The following is a 17,441-nucleotide window of genomic DNA, read 5'->3' as shown; positions in this document are numbered from 1 at the left end:
AGAAATGCAAGTCAGAACTACTTTGAGATATCACCTAACCCCAGTAAGAGTAGCCCACATAACAAAATCCCAAAACCAGAGATGTTGGCGTGGATGTGGAGAAAAGAGCACACTTCTACACTGCTGGTGGGAATGCACACTAATACATTCCTTCTGGAAGGATGTTTGGAGAATAATTAGAGACCTAAAAATAGACCTGCCATTCGATCCTATAATTCCTTTACTAGGTTTATACCCGGAAGACCAAAAATCACAATATAACAAAGACATCTGTACCAGAATGTTTATTGCAGCCCAATTCATAATTGCTAAGTCATGGAAGAAGCCCAAGTGCCCTGGACCCATGAATGGACTAGCAAATTATGGTACATGTACACCATGGAATATTATGTAGCCTTAAAGAAAGACCGAGACTTTACCCCTTTCATGTTTACATGGATGGAGCTGGAACATATTCTTCTTAGCAAAGTATCTCAGGAATGGAAGAAAAAGTATCCAATGTACTCAGCCCTACTATGAAGCTAAATTATAGCTTTCACATGAAGGCTATAACCCAACTATAGTACAAGACTATGGGGAAAGGGCCAAGGAAGGGGAAGGGAGGGGGGAGGTTATGGTGGAGGGAGGGTAATGCCTGGGGCCACACCTACGGTGCATCTTAGAATGGCAAAACTTAGTAAATGCAGAATACAAATGTCTACATACAATCACGAGGAAAATGCCACGAAGGCTGCGTTGAACAGTTTGATGAGTATACTTCGGATTGTATATGAAACCAGCACATTGTAACCCTTGGTTGCACTAATGTACACAGCTATGATTTAACAATTAAAAAAAAATAAAAGTGATCAACAAAAAACGCTGGCTTAGTTCTTACTCATATTAAAACTCTATTCTGGCTTTTTATTAAGGAACTGTTCTCCATCGGTGCACACCCTAGATTCCCCAAATGTCAGACACTGGTGAGAACTGGGAAGGATACAGAAAGGCAACCTCGTGAATAGTTACGTCCTCCAGCAAAAAGGAACTACAGTCATCACCAGGGAATAAAAAACTAGGTAGTTTTACATTTCTTCTTTGTACTTCTCTACATTGCCTAAATTTTTCACATAAATGTGCCACTGTTTACATAGTAAGGAAAATATTTTAAATACATTCATCATGCAACAAGGCACTGCTCAGCACCAGGCAAAGCTCATTCACCTAGGAAATAAGGTTCCTGGACATAGCACCGCCCCAGCCCCCATCCACCCATCTAAAGCACATTTGTACTCCAAATCTCCATCACGCTTCCAGCTCAGGACAATTAACTACACAAGGGCACAGCCCAGGGAGACTGAAAGGAGCAGTTGCTCCTGGGTCCTGGAGATGGTCCTCAGAAGGCTCAGTGTCCTGGGGCCTCAGTCCTCCAGCAACTGGCTCACCAGGCGGGAATAGAGGTCCTTCCCCACCCTGAGCTGGTCCAGCTCCCGCAGCTCGCCCTGATGGAGCACCAGGATCCGGTGGGCGCGCTGGACAGTCTCCCGCCGGTGAGAGATCAGCAGCACCGTGCGGTCCCCGAGACTGTTCCAGTCCTGCAGCTGAAGGGAGGATCGCAGAGCCTCAGAGAGGGAACAGTGGGATGGACACCACATCCCCCTGGGCACCTTCTCTTGTGACTCGGGGCAAGGAAGGCTTGGAACAGAGAAGGTAGGAGAGGGCAGCAGATGACGGTCCCCACTGTCCTCTCTCAGTCGGACTGCTGCAACTGGAGGGCTGCGAGGCAGCCGGGGAGGGGGACTGGGGCTGCCCCCACGCCACTGGACTCTACACTCCACTTCCCAAACCCAGGAAGGCACGGACTGTCCTTCAACTAGTGGCATTCGTCCTGCCCGGTCCCATTCTACCCAGGCTGCGCCTCCCCTGGTGACCCCGCAGGCCACCGCCCCCGCCCCTCCCACCGCGGCACTCACCGCCTGCTCACACTGCGCGTCCAAGGCACTGGTGGCCTCGTCCAGGATGAGCACCCGTGGGTTCCGCACGAGAGCCCGGGCAATGGCCAGACGTTGTCTCTGCCCCACGGCCAGCTGGTTCCCTTTCTCCCCTATGTCTGAGGAAATCAGAGCAATTCCTTCCTCAGACCAGGATAACTCCCCCACAAGGAAGGACAGGTGCACAGCAGGTATTTCCACTGGGACCATCCGGGAAGGTGGGCGGGCCTATAGGGGGTGTTAAGGGGGCGGGGCATAGCAGGGCCGCCCACCTGGAGGGGGCGCTACTGTGGCACTGCTTCCTGTGGACAAAGACTCCTGAATGAGACAGGCTGAAGGAAGGCAGGTGGGAGGACAGGAAGTGACACACGCATACCACCAAGAATAAGTTCCATTTCTCTCTGTACTGAGGGAGCAGGCTTCCTATTTGCAAAAGATACCTGTATATATTCCATCCTTCATTTCCTGTATGAAGTCATCTGCATGGGCAGCCTGGACAGCGGCCACCACCTTATCATCCTCACAGCTCTGCAGCCCATAAGTAATGTTGTCCCTCACAGAACCAGAGAACAACACAGGCTCCTGCCCAACTGAAACCACCTGTGCAGAGGGGACAGTGGCAGAGGACTGTATGGAAACCCCCGTGACAGGGACCCTGCTTCCCTCCTGGCCTGCTTCCCCCAGGATGTCCCTGGTGCTTCCTCCCCCTTATCTCCCGCTCTCTCTGTACGTGGTGCTCCTCTCTCCCTCCCCTCCCCCCTCTCCTTCCTCCCCACTCACCTGTCTGTGTAGATAGCGGTGCTCATATTGCCAGACAGGCTTCTCATCCAGCAGCACCTGTCCCCCAGTGGGCTGGTACAGATTCTGCAGCAGGGCAGCCACCGTGCTCTTCCCAGACCCATTGGGTCCCACCAGCGCTGTCACCTCACCAGGACGTAGGGTGAATGTCAGCCCCTAGAAAACCAGGGAAGAGTTAGGGGCCCACCTCTTCTCCTTAGGACCCCTCCCTTTCGCTTCCTGCAGCAGCAAAACCAGCTTCTGAAAGGCAAATGATCTACAGGCTGTGCGGCCTGATCACACACAAGCATCAGACAGTAAGGGGTCCAGGACCCTCCCTGTGGCCTCTTTCAGGCACCTTGAGCACAGGCTGGTCAGGGCAGTTGGGGTATGCAAAGGAGACATCCTGGAATTCCACCAGCCCCTGCAGAGTGGTGGGGGCCAGTTCCCCAGGGCAGGGCAGATTTGGCTGGCGGTCCAGGTAGGAAAAGACCTTCTCAGCAGCTCCCACGTTGCTCAGCATATCCCCAAACATGTACACCAGCGTCTGGAAAACAGGGAGGAGGGCAGAGAATCAGACACAGCTCCACCAGAAACCAACTGCCACTCCTCACACGCCCCCACAACCATACTTCTCAGCCTTATCCACAAAGACTCACAACCCTTAAATGTGCAATTTGGTGGGATTTACAAATAAGTACCCCATGTTCCAACTTGCAATGTAAAGGATACAAAGGCCATTTTCCCACCAGACACCAGTACCTGCATCCTCAGACCTTTGCACTTTCTGTTCTGTATTACTGTGCACACTTCTGCCTTGCTTGATTAGACAGGGAACTCCTCCAAAGCAGGCACTGTGCTAAACTCATCTCTGTAGCACAGTTCTCCACACTTAAAGCTGTTTATAAATTATCTAGGAAGACTTTAAAATAAAGTCTTGGCTGAATTACTTTTGAAAACCAGTAAACACTGGAAAAGAATGAAATGCTCTCTCTGCCTCTCCTAATCAATCTATACTCCTGGATACCAAATAGTGGCTGAGAGGAGCTCCCTCTCCTAGATGTGTTCCAGGCAACTAATGGAGGAAGGACAGAGGGTGGGGGGGTCACCAGTCTGCAGCCCTGCTCACTTAATGGACCTGGGCACCATGCTTCAGTGGCTGATGCCACCACAGAAAGACAACTACATAGTGTGTGTCTCCTGAAATAGGAACAAAGCACCTAGGAAATACTCATGTCTAAACAAGAGACAAAAACAGAATCCCAAAAGCTTCTGTGTTTATCTAGCAACTGACAGGAAATACAGAGGCAAAAGAACATATTAAAATAAGACCACAGGGATTCAGTTAACAAAATCTAGACCACAAAAACTCTAAAGGACAAACAAACCCATTTCTTCAACAAATAAACCGCAAAGGGAAAATTTTAGAGACAGACAGATAGATAGATATATAGATAATTAAAAGATATATCTACAAAAAAATAAAAGATATATCAATAAATCACAGTGGATCCTGATTCAAGTATTTACACACACACACCTATTTCAACATATAAGTGGAAATTTGATCATTACTGTATTTAATAGATTTTAAGAATTACTGTTAATTTTTTGGTGTGGTAACAGATTTGTTGTTATACACTTTTTAAGATGTTTATGTCACTGGAGATACATACTGAAATATATGCAGATGAAATGATACAATATCTTGGTTTTGCTTCACAATAGGGATGGGGGACATGGGTCAGGATACAGATCAAACAAGACAGTCATGAGTTGATAATAGCTGCTAAAGCAGGTGATAGGTATGTGTGGGTTTGTAATATTTTGTCTTTTTTTTTATTGGTGTACGTTTGAAATTATCCATAACAAAGTTATTTGTTGTTTTGTTTTGTTTGGTGAAGGGGAACAAATAAAGCCCATGCCCAGAAAGCCAGAGGAAAAAGAGGGGGGAAAGGGCACCATGGGGCTGTTCACTCACATGCACGTATTTCTCCACTTCCGCCTGGTAGATGAGGAAGGAGAGCAGCCCGCCCTGGGTCATCTCCCGGGCCAGGATCTCCTGCAACCCACAGCTCAGCATCAGCACCTGCATGCCCAAGTGCAACAGCTGGGAGGAGAAAGGAAAGACACAGGGCTGAGAAAGAGTCTTCCCTCTTCTTTCCCTTTACTGCCCCTAAGAGATTGAGCCACATGAGACCCGAGAACCAGCCATGGGTTCCCCATCCCATTAGCTCACCCTTCCTGATCCTTCCCCCTGCCACTCAGCCATCTCACCCGACTTAAGAGCCCATACAGGGCTCGCTCCAGGTCTCGTTGCCACCACAGCTGCCGGCATCGTTCCAGGGCCTCCTTATAGCGCCAGACCTCATGCTCCTCAGCCCCAAAACTGCGCACCGTCTGCAGCCCTCCGACAGCCTCCCGCACCACCTGCCCCGCCTTGGCCACTGCATCCTGGATCTCCCGAAGCACTGCCTGGAAAGGGGGACAGTGAACACAGGAGGTTGATACGGAAGAAGACAGCAGGCCCCCATGTCTCATTCCACCTGTGGGGTCTTCCCATCCACCTAAAAACACCAAACTCTTCTGTTTCCTTGTTCCTTGCTCTTCTTTCCAGAAGGAGTAAGAGTGAAGGAGTGAGGGAACAAAACATACTGAGCTCTCAGTGTTAGGTCGTGCAGGAGACACCTGCCATTGAGTTACCCTTCATGTGAGGTTGTTCTGCCACCCCATAGACATGTAAGGAGCCACAGATCGTTAAGAAAGGTGGACATATAATTCGAAATGGATCAAAGATCTAAATATAGGAGCTGAAACTATAAAACTCTTAGGAAAATGTGGGAGAAAATCTTTATGACACTAGATTCCACAATGATTTCTTGGATGTAACTCCAAAAACACAGGCAGCAACCAATTAGATGAAATTAAAAACTTCTGTGTATCAAAGAACTATCAACAGAGTGTAAAGGTAACCACAAAATTCAAGAAAATATTTGCAAATCATGTATCTGTTAAGGGATTAACATCCAAAATGTATAAGGAATTCCTACAACTCAACAATGACCAAAAAAAACCCAAACTATTAAAAATAGGGCAAAGGACTTGAAAAGACAACCCTCCAAAGATTAAAAAATGGCCAGTAAGCACATGAAAAATGCTCAACATCATTAATCATTAAGGAAATGTGAGTCAAAATCTTTAGAATGGCTATAATTTAAAAACTGTCAATAACAAAATATAATAATAAGTGTTGACAAGGAAGCGGGGAGATTAGAAACCTTATTCAATGGCAGTGAAGAAATGTACAATGCTGCAGCTGGTATGAAAAACAGTGTGGTAATTTTTTTTTAAATTAAAAATAGAATTACCATAGGATCCAGTGGCTCCACTTGTGGGGATATATTGGAAAGAATGGAAAGCACAGCCTTGAGCAGATATTTGTACACTCATGTTCACAGCGGCTTTATTCACAATAGCCACAAGGTGGAAACAACTCAAATGTCCATCACCTGAAGACTAGATAAGCTAAATGTGGTATATACACCCAGTGGGATATCATGCAGCCTTCAAAGGAAGGCGATTCCGGCACAGGTTACAACATAGAAGAAACTTAAAGACATTATGGTGAGTGAATAAGCCCGTCACAAAAAGATAAATACTGTTTGATTCTATTTATATGTGGTACCTGGAGTCATCAAATTCATGGAGGCAGAAACTAGAATGGTGGTCGTCAGGGCTGAGGGTCGGGGGAAATGAGGAGGGTTTAATGAGTGCAGAGTTTATTCTAGGAAGATGAAAAAAGTTCTGGAGCTGGATGGGGACAATGGTAGCCCAACAATCTGAGTGTCCTTAATGCCAGTGAACTGTACACCTAAAATGTTCAAGATGGCAAATCTGATGGTATGTTTTACCACAATAAAAGAAAAAGAGAAGGTGGTGCTGACATTCAGACTCAGGACCTCCTGGCTGCACAACCTTCGTTCCCTACACTCCATCCAAATTCCTTCTGATGATTTTAAAGGGAAAAAAACCTCTCTACCTCAACCTTCTAAGGTATCATTTTTGGGGTTTTTGTCTTTTTTTGTTTGTTTGTTTGTTTTGCAGTTTTTGTCCAGGGCTGGGTTTGAACCCGCCACCTCTGGCATATGGGACTGGCACCCTACTCTTTTGAGCTACAGGCTCCACCCAGTATCATTTTTAATCTTCTATGTAGACTACATTGAGAAGCTGATGAATAGTTATCATCTCCCCTGAAAAATGCCACCCCACTCCCTCTCACACACACACATACATGTTTGCTTACAATTCTAGGGGGTCAGGGGCCTTCTGAACTCAAATGTCCATTGATGGATGACTAGATAAGCAAAATATGATATATACATACAATGTACCTTCCACATTAAGGGCTGAGAAGAGAAAATCTTTCTCTGGGAGACCCACTAGCTATAAAAGTGGAATCCTCCTCACCTCTAAGCTGTATTCTCCCCTCAGGGCTCCCTAACACCTACACGTACCTGATGGCGGGCATTATACACCTTCTCGGCTGCTACTCTGAATGGCACATTGAGCAGAGAGAGGAGGGTGAGTCGAGGCGATACGTTGAACATGAAGGCATAAAGCCCCACCACTTTCACCAGGCTTCGCAAGAGTACATTGGCATTAAAAGGAAGCCAGGAACTCATCAGGTTGGTGTCCGAGCTCAGCCGTGAGTTCAGCTCCCCTGAGAAGGATGGAGCAAGTGAGGAAACCATGCACACTGCAGAGGCCCCAGAACGCCTCCTGAGTGTCCCCTCGGACACAGGCCCCTCCTCTAAACATCCTCCCTCACTTGCAGAGAGATGGGTGGAGGAGGCTGCATCTCTACTCTGTCCCAAAAGAGAGGAAAGCAGGCTCAGACCCCAGCGCATGGGTGAAGGCAGCAGGAGTGGTTCGGGTAGAAGGTTGCTGAGAAGCAAGGAATACCGCAGGGGAATCCCAGTCCCTGAACACAGGCCCCACCTGTCTTAGTCTCCTGGAAGAAACTGAGGTCCTGGCGTAGCAGGGAGGAGAAAAGCTGTTCCCGGATCCGCAAGTTGATTCTGGACATGATGTAGGTGAAGGAGCCTCCTCGGCAGCCTGCAGACAGCGAGCTGTGGGGTGGGAGGAGCCAGTAGGAGGATGGGGGAAGGGAGAGGCAGGAAGGAGCAGTGGGGGAGAGAGGCAGAGGAGACGCCCAGAGGGAAGAGGAAGGCAAAAGTGGGGAGAGCCACCATGAGAGGAAAAAGAAAGAAATGGGGGAGACACGGGGGCAGAGGGGTGGGACAGTGAGAAGAGGCATAGGAATAAACAGAGGAAGAAGAAAGGGGAGACGTGGTGAGCCAGATATGAGAACAAAACCACAACATGCCCCAATTCACGATTATCCCCAGAGGGCACTCTGTGCTAGACACAAGGGAGACTACAACGGAGGTCCCGGCCTTCCTCAGCGCTGTCCCTCCAAGCATCTCCTCTGTCTTGGTCCCCTTCCTTCTCCACAATCAAAGCCCCTCCTTGTGAGGACAGATACTCCATGAAGGGAGCTGCAGGCATGAACTCCTGGCCCCCTATTCTCCAGAGCCCCAGAGTCATGCTGTCCCCATCCTTCATCCTTGAAGTTAGAAAATTCCTTCAGACCAACAAAATTTCTATAATACATTTTAAAGGGAAAAGAAAGCACAAAAACAGGTTTTTCACAAAATATGGGTTTCTAATACAAATTTAGTTAGCATATTGAAGAGGCTGTTGGAATAGTCAGACATGAAATAATGAGAATTTGGCTTTGGTGATGGCAGTGTGATTGGAAAGAAAGGAGCTACAGGAGAAACATTGTGACAGTAGAAAACAACAGAACTAGTGTCTGAACTTGAAGAAGCCAATAATGATGCTGATGCTTAAAACCCAGGACACGGTGGCTTCATGAATGGTAGTAAGAAGGAGGAGCCACTTTCATGAAGACAGGGGTGAGTATGATTCATTGGGAATTCTGGGTCTGTGGAGTGTGAAATGAGACAGGGCTATCCAATGGGGAGGGGAGGGGTGACGGCGGACACCAGGTTTACAAGACTAGGGCACAGCACGGACATATGGATGTGGGGATCACCTGCAGACAGGAACTGAATTAGCTCCAGAGGAAAAGTGTTTTTAAGGATCAAAGAACTAAGGCCTGAGGAAAGGCCATATTTAAGGGTCCAGAGGAGAAAAGTTCTCCAAAGGAGACAGACTGGATTAGCAAGTAGAAAAGAGAAGCTAACTGCATAAAGAGATCAATACTAAGAGATTATACCACTGCCAAATACTACAGAGGAGCCACAAGTAATTGGAGACTGATTTTTTATTTTTATTTATTTATTTATTTATTTATTTTGCGGTTTTTGGCATACCACCTCCGGCATATGGGGCCAGCACCCTACTCCTTGAGCCACAGGCGCTGCCCGAGACTGATTTTTTAATTGACTTTTTTATTTTTTATTTTTTTATTGTTTGGGATTCATCAAGAGTACAAAGAATTAGGTTACACGGATTACATTTGTTAGATAATGTCCCTCATATAATTGTGCTGATTTTTTTTTTAAGCAGTGGATTGATCAATAATAAGTACACATTTGTGCATAGTCATGTGTTGTTTAAAAACAGGGAAATATTCTGAGAAATGTGTCACCAGACGGTTTCATTGTCCTATGAACATCCCAGGAATTTACAGAGACCTAGATGGCACAGCTACCACGCACCCAGGCTGTGAGGTTCAGTTATTGCTCCTGGAAACAAACCTGAGCAGCATGTCACTGTACTGAATACTGCAGGCAACTAACACAATGGCAAGTATTTATGTACTGAAACACATCTAAACACCAGGGAAAGGTATAGGAAAAGTACCATGTTACAACCCTACAGGACCACCATCCACAGGCAGTCCATTGTTGACTGAAATGCCGTCATGCAGCACATGACTGTAGTGAAGAAAGAAGCAAGTATGGGACGAGGGCATGGTGAAGAACTGGCTTCGAGGGTCTTCTAAATGAAGGATGGCCATAAAACTGGAGCAGCATCAAGCTGCACTGCAATTGGGATAAGGTGAGTGGGCACTTCCTTAAATTTTTCACCCTCATCCTACTTCCCTCATCCTGCCTCATCCTACTTCCCTCATCCTGGCCCTGCCAAGCAGTTCCTTTCTTTGTTTCGGGTGAGGGAAAGCAAATGAAGAGGAAGAGTAAAGAAGCTGTAAGGAAAGCTGACAATTCTCCCAGTAAGACCTTTTGGATCTGGCAAGATGAGTTAGGAAAGAAGAGTCAAGAGGCAGAAACATGCTCACTCTGACAAGAGGATCACCCTGGAGAGATACTCTGGAGAACCACATAGTGGTGGGAGGTGGAAGGCAGAAAGGAGAAAGGAGAAACTTTTCTGCATGGAGCCAGAAAAGTTGAGAGGTAACCGAGAGACAGTCCTTTGGACACATAAGGTGCTTTTGTACTGCATCCCCTCATACTTGTACCTATCATAATTAAATATAAACTTGGAAGATGTGCAAATAGGAAAAAAAGGAAGACAGGAATGAATGGATGAAACAGAATGGTGAATACATTAACCATGTTTTAGTTTAAGTATTTTGTGCTTTGTGCAGGGTAAGTGTCTGAAAGTGGAATCAGGACCATGAAGGCCCCAGTCAAGAGGTCTGGCAAACAGACACGACTGCCCATCACCTACCTCCCAAAGGAGAAGAGGCACATGAAAAAGATGGCACTGGCAAAGGCATCAGGGTCAAAATCACCTCCCAGGATGTCAATCACACGACCAGAATAGTGAGGAATTAATGTCTCACCTGAAAGAGGTAGGAAAGTTAACAGATGATGTGCTGGTGCCAAGGCCCTTTTCCCACCTCCAACTACCAGTAGCTTCTCCCAACTCACCCAAAACAGCAACAGCAAGGAAGAAGAAGGCGGCAGCCAGGAAGGGCACATCTGGCCTGGAGAGCTGCAGCAACCTCCACATCAAGCCTTTGCTCTTCTCCTGGCCCTGCTCCTTCCCCTGGGCTCCAGCAGGGCTCAGCACCGCCCACACAGCCCAGCTTAGCCCTGCAGCCCCGTACCCCACCAGCAGCCAGCTCCAAGGGGCTGAAGCCACCCTGACGGGGGGAGCACTCAAGGCCCCTGCGACCAGGGCTCTCAGGGAGAGAAACACGGGAGTCACCAGGCAGAGCGGGGGCAGCAGTGTCCCCACATATCCCAGCACTCCGCCCAGCTTCAGCAGCCCCCACAGCCCTCCAAGTCGCAGAGTCCCCTCCAGCCATAGTCCTGGAAGCCCCCGGGGAAGCAGGGACCCCAGAGTTCCCTGAAGTAACCAGAGGAAGGCCAAGTCCACCAGCACCAGGGAGGCCCAGGGTGTCAGGTCAGGGAGCCGCATGGCGCCGTCTGTGGGCAGAAGTTGAGAAATTACGGAGGTGGAGTCCCAATCCTTGAACACATCCAGCTACCCCCGCTCCGCCCAACCTGTCCATCAGCTTCTCATTCTATCCCACCCTATCCTGAAAGACCCCCTGGGTACACCACGGTCATCAATACAACGCTCCTGCGACGGACGGCTTTCTGCCTGTCCTAGAGAGCTAGGGAGCATGACCATCCCGAGCCACAGGCTTTAAAAAAAACTAAAACAAAACAAAATTCCCCTGACCTCCCTCCTCCACCCTGGCCTGCCGCCGCGGAGCTCCGGAGAGCGGTGCAGTCCCGGCTCCGCGCCCTTCCACCCCCGGGGTCCAGACCCTGGGAGGTGGGTGGGTCGGGCTGCGTCCCCGCTGGCGCTCCAGGTCCCCATCGCAGGAACTCACCAGCCGCGGCGGCGGGACTGCAGCTCCGGGGGCTTTCGCTTAAGCACCAAGGACTAAGCCCCCTCTCTCTCAACTTCCTGGCCCCTTCAGCTCTCGGTGCCCAGATCTCATTTGAGGCCCTGGAGATTCCTGCCGCTTTCGCTTTCGCTTCCCCCGCCTGGCCCTGGCTCAGGGCAGAGCGGCCGGCAGGGGGCGCGCGAGGCCTGCAGGTGACCGAACCTGCCCCACACTAGGGATCGCATTGCCTGGCTCTCCCTTGAAGGCGGTTACACTGTGACTGAAAACTGTAAACATTTTTAATTGTCATTAAGTAAAATAAAGATGTTTCAAGTATTGAGATTATTTGTAATTGGAGAATCAATGGATTGTCTCAAAATTACTTCCTCACGATCTAAACTTATTTTAAGAAGTGCTCCTCTTGTCCCATGCAAGCTCCAGTTGTAGGGTCTTGGCGTGAAAAAAGAGCCAGATGCAGCCACTCTCAGGGCAAAGGCGGGTGTCTACTAACAGATTTTGAATTTAGGAAGCCCAGACTCTCTATCTTCTTCTGTCCTTCTCAAAAAGCACGTGAAGCAGGGCACCAGTTCAGATTCCTCTAACCCCGGGGGGGGGCTCGGGGGGGGGGGGCTAATTTGTACTGCAAATTATGTGGGGAGGGCCTTCAGCTTAGGAGGGAAATGCCATGGTACTGAGCTTTGTTTCTTGGTATATTTTAACCCTGAGTGGAAGAGTATTCAGGTTTCTAAGGGGCCTTCCCACGCTCTCAGAGCCTACTTCTGGAACAAGGAGGTTTGTTTATTCCAGAAACTACTCTTCAGGTTGAAACTCCCTCCCAAACTTAAAATATAAAGTAAAATAAAATAAAATCCCTCCACGGGGAGGATCACTTGGATTCTAAATCACCCTTTTGACATGTTATTGGTGTCATTACCTACTGCCAAAGAGTCGCTTGAAGTGTGGGGGGGTGGTTGAAGTAATGAATTACTAAAATTTTTCCACCGTATCTATTATGAGACTTGAAGGATCTCTCCCTAATGAAAAAAGCTCCATGCTCAGCTGCTTCCTACTTTCAAGCACTTGCTTTCTTCAACTAACTCTTCTCTGGGGGTGGGGTGAAAGGATCCATAGTTTCAGCACAGTTCAGAAGAATCTTGTGATGTCTGCCTCTTTCTTCTACCCTGAATCTTTTACCTTTTCCTCATATTCCTCACTTCATGAGTCCTGCTTCTCTCCACTTCCTCTTCAGCATAATCCTGTTATCTCACTATCCAACATGACACATCCTGAAATTGGACCCCTAATGTCTGTTTTGACATTCAATATCCAGTATCTCTGAGTGTTATTTGGGGTGAATGGTGTGGTGTCTGCAACTGCCACATCCGGGTGAGGTGGAGCTTTTCCTTCTCACTCTACAGAGTTCAAAACAGTTGTCCTAGGTGGCCTAGTCCCAGTCACCCAAACCATTAACAACGGAGCACACAGGAGTCTCCAGGTGTGAATCTGTAGAAAGGGCTCTAGCCTAAACCAAACTGCAAATAAGTGTCCACAGACACTGGAGGGATGAGTGTAGAAGAAAAACTCAGAAAGAAATGATTTGTGAGGTGGGGGAGAGACTCTTCCCCTGGAAAAGCCCTTCTTTCTTTCCTGCCCCCTCCCCCAACCACCACAGTCCAAACCCCATTCAGCCACAACACAGAGACATTTATAACCGTTTTCCTTTATTGTACTTAGTGAGACCCAGAAGTTTTTTGAGAGAAATACTCATGAAACAGTACAAAAGGATGAATCCCTCTAGCCCTACTGACCAATAAGCCCATTCTCTATCTCTGGTGCAGGTTAAGGCTCTCATTCTCCAGGGGCTTCTTCTGTCTCAGGTCCTTGAGTTGGTCAGACTCTCCCAGAGGTGGCTGCCCAGCCACCATCCCCATCACTGCTTGGCCTCCCGGTACTGGTGCAGCAGGTCACTGACGTCTGTACTTTCCACTTTCACCCAGCCGTCTTCCTTCATGTGGTACACTGCGGGCCAATGGGAAAAGAGTATGGAGTTACTTTTTACCTTAGTTAGTTCTGTTAATGGTATTATGTTAAAGACACCGACGACACTCTGGCACATGCTTAAAACCCAAGCCACTGAGACTTCAATGCCTTGCTGACTCTGAAAACCTCCTCTCTGCCACTCTGCCTCCCCTGAGTCTCTCAATCTTAAATCATCCTCCCTGTCCCCTCTCAGATGTAGTGATGGTCATGATGGGTGGGTGGGTAGTGGTGGTGGTGGTAGTGTGGTGATGGTGGTAGTGGTAGCACTGGTCTCTTACTATTGACAACGCCTCCAGAATAGCTGTCTCTGTGGGTGGCATGAGCAATAGCCCTGCGGCCAAGGTCATAGGCCTCTTGGGGGGTAAGATTGAGCCGATAGCCACTGTCCATGACCCCATAGGCGTAAGTGTTCCCACTACCAGTGGAGAACATATTTCCTGAGAGCCGAGTTCCATTTTCATCTACATAGTAGAGTCCAGGACCCTATAAGACAAAAGACAGTTCCAGGTTGAATTGGAGAGGGAGTCACTGGTAACAAAGATTTGAGTAAGAGTCATAAAAAGTGGACAAAAGAATATTACCACAGGATCATGTGAATTAGGATAGCACTTCTGTAAAATCATAGAACTTCAGAAATCAAAAAGAAAAACAAGCTTGAAATCAACTAGTTTACCAAAACAGGGAGCTTATAAAATATATACAGTGGTCCATATCTAAACAAAGGAAACACTACATACCGGAACAGGTTTATAACCAGGTGAGTGCTCTATATGTCATATATCTTGTAGAGGAGGGAGAGGAAGTATGCAGTGGGAAAACAGAGCTTTCATCCATGGTGGGGAGCAGTGTGCTGGACAGCACCCACCTTCTTGTCCCAGCCACAGATCATACTGCCCATGGAGAGGCCCATGCCCCGGTACTGGCACATCATGTTGGAGAGTAGCTTGGAGGCTGCTGAGACGGAGATGCGCTCCCCATTCCGCAGATAGTACAGCCTGGGTGAGGACATGAGGAGGAGGAGGGAATTAGAGGTGACAGGTTAGCTCTCTCCCACTTGATGGTGCAGGAAATGACTGAAGAGGTAAGAATTTGAAAGGAATTATTTTGCAGGATCTAAGAATCAGAGAAAGATTTTGAATGTAAGTATTTTTAATATATAAAGAGCACCTAGTAAATGATACTATCCCACCAGGGTTGACAGAGTCAGTGCTAAATTGACAAATTGGCTCATGGGCAGGAGCATAGGCTAAGATTTGGGAGAAGGTATTTATCACAAAAAGGCTGTTTTGTGAAATAGTCTCTCAGCACTAAGATGGGGCAAGGGGTAAGGAGCAGTGATCTCAGAGATCAAGGGATCCACAATCCCTGGCTAAGGGAAGGATGAGCGGCCTCCTGCCACTAGGGAGGGAGGAGATGAAGGGCCTCTCTTACCTGCACTCCTTGGCCAGTAGACGCTCCCAGTACTGACAGTCCGCTGCACAGCCAGACATGGTGCCAAGCAGGTAAGGGTTAATCTCAATCACCTTGTTCACCCGCAGGGTGGCTGGGAAAAGATGGAGTTTTAAGAGAGAAAGGATAAACGTACAGTTCTCCTTGAGCGTCCTAAATCAACACATCCTTCAGCTTTGGTGCAAAGCTATGAAGAGGAGGGCTCAGCTCCCCAGATCCTGCCTGCTGAAGCACACACACTCACCAATGTAATTCCCAGCCGAGGCCCTAGAGTCCACTGCCACAATCACTCCATGCTGGAATTTGAAGGCCAATGTGGTGGTGCCATGGGCCATCTCAATCTGAACATTCCTTTCTCTGTCCCCACCCAGGGACTGGAAGAATTCAGTGGGCTAATGAGAGAGAAGATGTAGAGAGAGGGGCAATAAAAACTTCTGTAACAGGACAGGGAAGGTGGCTCAAGCCTATGATCCTAGCACTCTTGGAGGCTGAGGTGGGTGGATCACCTGAGCTTAGGAGTTCCAGATCAGCTTGAGCAAGAGTGAGACCTGTCTATACTAAAAATTAAAAAAGCAGCAGGCATTGTGGTTAGTGCCTGTAGTCCCTGCTACTTGAGAGGCTGAGGCAAGAGAACTGCTTGAGCCCAAGAGTTTGAGGTTGCTGTGAGTTCTGACACCAGGGCACTCTAACCAGGGTGACAGAGTGAGACTCTGTCATAAATAAATAAATAAATAAAATGGGACACTTAACAACCGAGCTCTAGAAGGAAATGGCTTGGGAGAAGGAAAAGAAGAGGCATGGGACATCAACCTTTTCCATTTTCTAGCACAATAGAAAAGAGAACAAATCCGTTGTCATAACTAAAAATATGAAGGGTGACTTTAAGGGTTTTCTCCATTCATAGGTTATTCAACCCTCATAAAACACGTTTTATTAACAGTATCTTCGTTTTACAGAAAAGGGGCTTGCTTGAGATCTCCAAGTCCCTCAGCAACAAGTTGCTGAGGTAAAGCTAGGTGCCAAAGTTGTAGGTTTTCCGACTACACAGCCCCTATGTCATATGATAACCCCATAGAAAAGGCTGCACGATTTGTGTGTGGTCAGCAAAGGGCAGGAAGACTCACCTGTCTTCAGTTGGGAGCACGCATCTCGCCTCTAACTCTTTGGCCCTAATCTGCACTTCCCACCCCTCGGGCTCCATCCCCACGTGGCCGCTTCCCCGGACCGCGCCCTCCGGGAATGAAGGCCGCCCCCTCCGCGTTCCCCTACCTCCCGGCATCTCACGCAGACCCTCCACGCCAAGGCGCCGCCTCCACACATCCCTCGGGATTCCCTTACAGCCTGACCTGCATTCCCCGAGGGAGGGCGAGCTCCGGAGATCGCATAGAGAAACTGTAGTGTCCTGGGTCCGAGCAATGCCTGCTTCCAGCAGCTGGAAAAGCCCAGTCGGGCCTCTGCCCTCTGGGGGCTCCGCACACATCCAGTAGAGCCATGACCGCCTCGCCACTCGCAGAAGTCTCGGCTTTCTCTCCAGGAGGAAGTGAAAGCGAAAGCCACAGCGCGAAGGGGGAGGGAACCAGAATTTTTTCCACATCCCCCTGCCCTTTCCAAGAAAAGGACAATGAGTGTCTGAACCAGGAGTATCACCCTGGGCACCCGCTTCTCTGCTCTGCCTCTACAGAGGTCAGGAAAACTGTCAGAAGAAGGCAAGAAAGGGAGGGAGCGCCCTCGAAAGCCCCGACGGCGACGGATCACAGTGAGAGACACCCGGAGGCCCGGGCAGTTAAACAGGAGCGGGCAGGGGCGCATCATCTAAAGGCGTAGCCTCAGCCAGGAAGGGCAAGGTCAACGAGAGGCTGGGAGCCGTTTCACGGTGAGGAAGGGCGTTCATATGAGCATAATTGTATAAAAACATTGGCTAGAAGGAGTACGAGGGCCACCGAGTCTTGAGAATAGGTCCTTGGGCAGCCACACAGAATGCGCCCGGGCGTGTGGTGGAAGGGGTCGCCAAGGAGAGGGCGGAGTCTCTGAATATTTCGACGTGGTCCCTCCTAGGGCACCTCCGGTTCAACGGTCTCTCTAACCCGTAGCCACCTCGAAGACGTGTCCTTTCTGCCCACACCCCTCTGCCAGCAATGTTCCTAGCTTCGCTGAGCAACCTTTATTGCTCTAAACCCCTCCTCTCCTTACAACCTGCGTCGGCCTCATCTGCCCAGCAACAGTCAACGTCACACAGCTGGCCCTCCCCGAATGGGAGGGATTTACTAGATAATCCCGCCCGCCGTTCTGAGATTTCCCCCGCAGGTGCAGCCGCCGAGCCGGTGAGCCCGGAAAAACCCGAGGTGGCCTAGTGTGTGGCGCTCTCAGCCCCT

The 17,441-nt window shown here is 48.8% G+C and overlaps 2 protein-coding genes across 3 annotated transcripts; both read right to left on the bottom strand.

Moving 5' to 3' along the window:
• Positions 1-269: 269 nt before the first annotated feature.
• Positions 270-11,737, bottom strand: TAP2 (transporter 2, ATP binding cassette subfamily B member). Its single transcript, XM_053600955.1, has 12 exons — positions 11,584-11,737; positions 10,670-11,170; positions 10,467-10,581; positions 7,746-7,876; positions 7,262-7,467; positions 5,025-5,222; positions 4,729-4,857; positions 3,106-3,294; positions 2,751-2,924; positions 2,411-2,570; positions 1,953-2,089; positions 270-1,580 (listed from the first exon to the last, which is right to left on the bottom strand). Exons 2-12 carry the CDS (start codon positions 11,160-11,162, stop codon positions 1,401-1,403), a joined length of 2,112 nt encoding a protein of 703 aa, XP_053456930.1. The 5' UTR covers positions 11,163-11,170; positions 11,584-11,737; the 3' UTR covers positions 270-1,400.
• A 1,543-nt stretch (positions 11,738-13,280) lies between these two features.
• PSMB8 (proteasome 20S subunit beta 8) lies at positions 13,281-17,165 on the bottom strand. 2 transcript variants are annotated; one of them, XM_053600960.1, is made up of 6 exons: positions 16,416-17,165; positions 15,314-15,461; positions 15,052-15,163; positions 14,486-14,615; positions 13,899-14,103; positions 13,281-13,599 (listed from the first exon to the last, which is right to left on the bottom strand). In XM_053600960.1, exons 1-6 carry the CDS (start codon positions 16,560-16,562, stop codon positions 13,511-13,513), a joined length of 831 nt encoding a protein of 276 aa, XP_053456935.1. In that variant the 5' UTR covers positions 16,563-17,165; the 3' UTR covers positions 13,281-13,510. The 2 variants fall into 2 exon arrangements, with proteins under 2 accessions (XP_053456935.1, XP_053456936.1); XM_053600961.1 differs by lacking the exon at positions 16,416-17,165 and adding an exon at positions 16,194-16,347.
• Positions 17,166-17,441: the final 276 nt, after the last annotated feature.

Source organism: Nycticebus coucang, chromosome 9 (genome assembly GCF_027406575.1).
Source record: "Nycticebus coucang isolate mNycCou1 chromosome 9, mNycCou1.pri, whole genome shotgun sequence".
NCBI classification, from domain to species: domain Eukaryota; kingdom Metazoa; phylum Chordata; class Mammalia; order Primates; family Lorisidae; genus Nycticebus; species Nycticebus coucang.
Note: the sequence above shows the minus strand (reverse complement) of the source record. Positions and strands in the feature narration are given on the sequence as shown.

Bases quoted from the DNA above. Each gene is read 5' to 3' on its own strand.
- TAP2 (XM_053600955.1), bottom strand. From the start codon at position 11,162: ATGCGGCTCCCTGACCTGACACCCTGGGCCTCCCTGGTGCTGGTGGAC. The intron at 7,468-7,745 runs GTGGGGCCTGTG...CATCCTTCTCAG, and splicing joins CTTCCAGGAGACTAAGACAG to GGGAGCTGAACTCACGGCTG. The intron at 2,571-2,750 runs GTGAGTGGGGAG...CCCTCTGCACAG, and splicing joins ACCGCTATCTACACAGACAG to GTGGTTTCAGTTGGGCAGGA.
- PSMB8 (XM_053600960.1), bottom strand. From the start codon at position 16,562: ATGGCTCTACTGGATGTGTGCGGAGCCCCCAGAGGGCAGAGGCCCGAC. The intron at 15,462-16,415 runs GTCAGGCTGTAA...CTCTCTCATTAG, and splicing joins CCCTCCCTCGGGGAATGCAG to CCCACTGAATTCTTCCAGTC. The intron at 15,164-15,313 runs GTGAGTGTGTGT...ATCTTTTCCCAG, and splicing joins CTCGGCTGGGAATTACATTG to CCACCCTGCGGGTGAACAAG.